Raw genomic sequence first — 3,850 nt, forward strand, 5'->3', positions numbered from 1 at the left:
AGATATACTTTCTTTTAAAGCTATTTTCAAAATTCTTTTTCCTTAATATTGGCATTAAAAAGATTTATAATCCTAACAACATGGGGAAGGAAATGGTTCTTACCTAAGAGTTCTTACTATTTGGTAAATTATTCAAAATATAGCAGAGATAAAACGCAAACATGCCAAATGTATTTTATTACTTTAAAATTCATATCTTGTCATTACAGCATGTTGTAATGTTCTTCATAATCCCATCTTTAAAAAAGCAAGAAACATTAAAGAGAAAATCCATACATTCATCTTTCCCATTTTAAAAATTGGGGAAGGATGAAAATTACTCAAACTATCATAAAAAATAAAATATATCCTTACCTGTCATAGCAGTTGATATCATCTAGCCAACAACCTTGTTTCACTATTTCAATGGAACCAGAAATATTCTTCCAGGTAGCAAAACAATGTCGCCGTTTATCTTTGTCACCATAACAGGGTTCAACACCAGTCTGATTGCTTTTGTCTTTTTCCCAATTAGCATTAAAGAAAAGACACTCCTGAGTTTCTGATCTACCAAGTATAGCACCTGTAAGATAATAGAAACAACAATTTAATATAACTGTATTAGCTCTTAAAATAAGAGACTGTCTTCCAAGATACCAACTTCAGGTGTTCCTAAAATGTCAATAATTTACTGTCTTCCCAGTGTTATGACTTTGGGTTTTAATTACCAAGTTAATTCTTGTACTTTAAGTATAAGCATAAACATAATAATGGGAAATGACCACATATATCACAAGATTTCTCTGAACAACACTAGTTTCACTTTACTTAAGAACATCCTTGATGAAAAGCAGCAAAAATTGTTAATTTTATTAAATCTCAACCCTTGAGTAGACTATTTTTAATATTTTGTTTGACAAAATGGGAAGTAAACAAATGTAATTCTGCTGCCTAGTTAAGTACAGTTGACCCTTCAAAAACTCAGAGGTAAGGGGCACCAACCTCCCACATAGTTGAAAATTGATGGATAACTTATGACTCACCCCAAACTTAATTACTAATAACCTACTGTGGACTGGAAGATTTACCGATAACATACATAAATAGTCGATTAACATATATTGCGGAGGTTGAAAGTATTATATATTCTTACACTAACGCAAGCTAGAAAAAAAAAATAGGAAAATCATAAAGAGGAGAAAATACATTTACAGTACTGTATTTATCAATACTGTAAGTTTACATCATCTGTTTACAAGATGGATCGTCTGTTCAAAATGCGGGCAACCACTGCTGCAGATCTCAATCTACAGTAAGTATCAATTAATTCAACTTTTTCTTGTAATGGCATGACTTTTCTCTGCTTTTTAGGAGTACTTCCTGCATCACTAGTAGCATTTCGTGTGAGTCCCCTGGTGTTGTTATTCAAGGTTTATGGTTTTGCCCTTAACAGGATGAAAATACACAAGAACTGCAAGAAAGCACTTTTTACTGCCATGTGCAATTTAGTGGAGAGGTGAATTGCTCACGTGGAGATGATTAGTGTCATATGGCATTTTAAGAAATCATTTGAGCTCACCGAAATAGCAACAGGAAACGGCTATGAAATTATTACAGTAGGACAGTATGTACTACAGTTAATTTTATGCAGTTATGATTTAATATTGCATCTTTATGTTTATTTACATTTCTCTCAACTGTGAATGGTGTCACGTATGGTCTGTGTGTGTATGCATAAGTTTTGACAAATTTAACTTTTATAATAGATTCGTGTATATTTCATGGTGGAAAAATGATAAAATAGACAGGTATCTCTATATATATTGTATGGATGCATGACATAACCTAACTTTTTCTTAATTTTTATTGATATTTCTAGACTGCACAGTTCATCTGTGAGCTTTTACAAATTGTTGCAAATCTCCAAAAATTTTTCCAATACACTTACCAAAAAAAATCCACATAGAAGTGGACCCATGCAGTTCAAACCTTGGCTGTTCAAAGTTCAACTGCACAATGGCTGCCGCAAGAAAAAGCCCTTGTATGACAGAGTTGTAAACTCAACAACCTATGGCTATTCAGACTTGGGAATCTGGCAGACGTGTTCTCAAAAGTGAGCCAAGTGAACCTGTTCCTTTAAGAAAAGCAACTGACAGTATGCATTGCCAATGATAAAATTTAAGTTTTCAAACAAAAATAAAAATTTTGGAAAATTTGTACCTAATGCTGCTAGCATGACACCTTCCCAATACAGAATCTTCTGATGAGATCAGTGGTGATATTAACAAATTTGACTTTTTTATATAGAATAATGAAATGCGCCAATATTTAGAAGGTCTACATAATTCAGAGAACCAGTATTTTCCAAATGAGCTATGTGTGATGTTACAAAAGCATTCATGGATAAAAAAATCCATTCGATGTGCATGACAGATCAATAGATTTTAAGGTTACAATGGACAAAATGTTCATTAATGGTTTCAGATTCCCCACTGCTACTAGCTTTTAAGAAATTATGTCTTATCTAGAAAAGCAAGGTAACCGGAATACCCAAAATAATTCTGAAAATGAAGTACAAAAGAGAATTCTTACTTCCTGATTTTAGGACTTACCATATAACTTCAGCAATAAAGACAGTGTGGCCTTAGTGAAAAGACAGCCACATGCATCAATGGGAAAGAATAGAGAATCCAGAAATAAATCCACACATATATGGTCAGAAAAGATGCCAAGGCAATTCAATAGAAAAAAGATACTCTGCAACAACAGATGCTGGAACAATTCAACATCCATATGACCTCCCCACCAAAAAAAACCCCCACAACCTCAACCCACATCTCACGCCATGTACAAAAATTCTAAATACATCATAGACCTAAAATACCTAAAACTATTAAACTTCCAAAAGAAAACATATAAAAAATCTTTGCGACCTTCACTTATGAAAGATTTCTTAGAACACAAAATACATGAACTACAAAAGAAAAGAATTAATAAATAGAACCTCGTAAAAATTTCTACTCTTTGAAAATTAAGGTAGAAGAAAAAAGAAATCAAAGACTGTGAAAAAAATATCTGCAAAACACATTTCTAAAAATGGACTGACATTTAGAATATACAAAGACCTCTCACAACTCAAATATAAGAAAACACACTGTCCAATCATAAGAAGAGATATGAATGGAAAAATTCTACATGAAAACCTACTCAACATTATCAATCATTAGGGAAATGCAAACTAAAACCACAATGAAATACCTATTAGAATGAGTAAAACAAAACAAAAACAAACAAATAAACAAAAAACAGACAATATCAAGTGTTGCTTAATATGTGGGCAACTGGGACTTTCACACATTGGTGGTGTTAATGCAAAATGGTCCAGCCACTTTGGAAAACAGTTTTGCAGCTTCCTATTGAAAACATTTGTGCACGCAAAAATCTGTATGTGATTGTTTAGAGTGACTTCATTTATAATATCCCCAAACTGAAAATGACCCCATGTCCATCTCTGGTAAATGGAGAAGCAAACATTCCTACAATAAAAAGGAATGAACTGGTGATAGCTGCAACAACATGGATGAATATCAAACATTATACCAAGTGAAAGAAGAAAGACTCAAAAGGCTGTCCTGTATGATTCCATTTACACAATATTCTGGAAAAGGCAAAATTACAGGGGCAGAAATCAGCTCAGAGATTGTCAAAATCTGGAAGTGAGGGGAAAGGAGTTGATTACTAAAGGCCATAAGGAAACTGCGGGATAATAGAAATGTTCCACAGCTTGACTGTGGTGATGTTATATGACTATATGCATGGGTCATACATTCTAATCAAAACTCATAGAATTGTACATCTAAAAAAATATTTT

The 3,850-nt window shown here is 33.0% G+C and overlaps 1 protein-coding gene across 1 annotated transcript in view; it reads right to left on the reverse strand.

Moving 5' to 3' along the window:
- Window positions 1–3,850, reverse strand: part of ACVR2A (activin A receptor, type IIA) — a 104,948-nt gene that overhangs the window by 46,511 nt on the left and 54,587 nt on the right. The window contains exon 2 of the mRNA XM_012659177.1: window positions 355–562. Coding sequence (XP_012514631.1) covers window positions 355–562 — 208 coding nt within the window. The remainder of the gene's footprint in view (window positions 1–354; window positions 563–3,850) is intronic.

Source organism: Propithecus coquereli, unplaced genomic scaffold, assembly GCF_000956105.1.
Source record: "Propithecus coquereli isolate 6110/MARCELLA unplaced genomic scaffold, Pcoq_1.0 Scaffold118, whole genome shotgun sequence".
Lineage (NCBI taxonomy): Eukaryota > Metazoa > Chordata > Mammalia > Primates > Indriidae > Propithecus > Propithecus coquereli.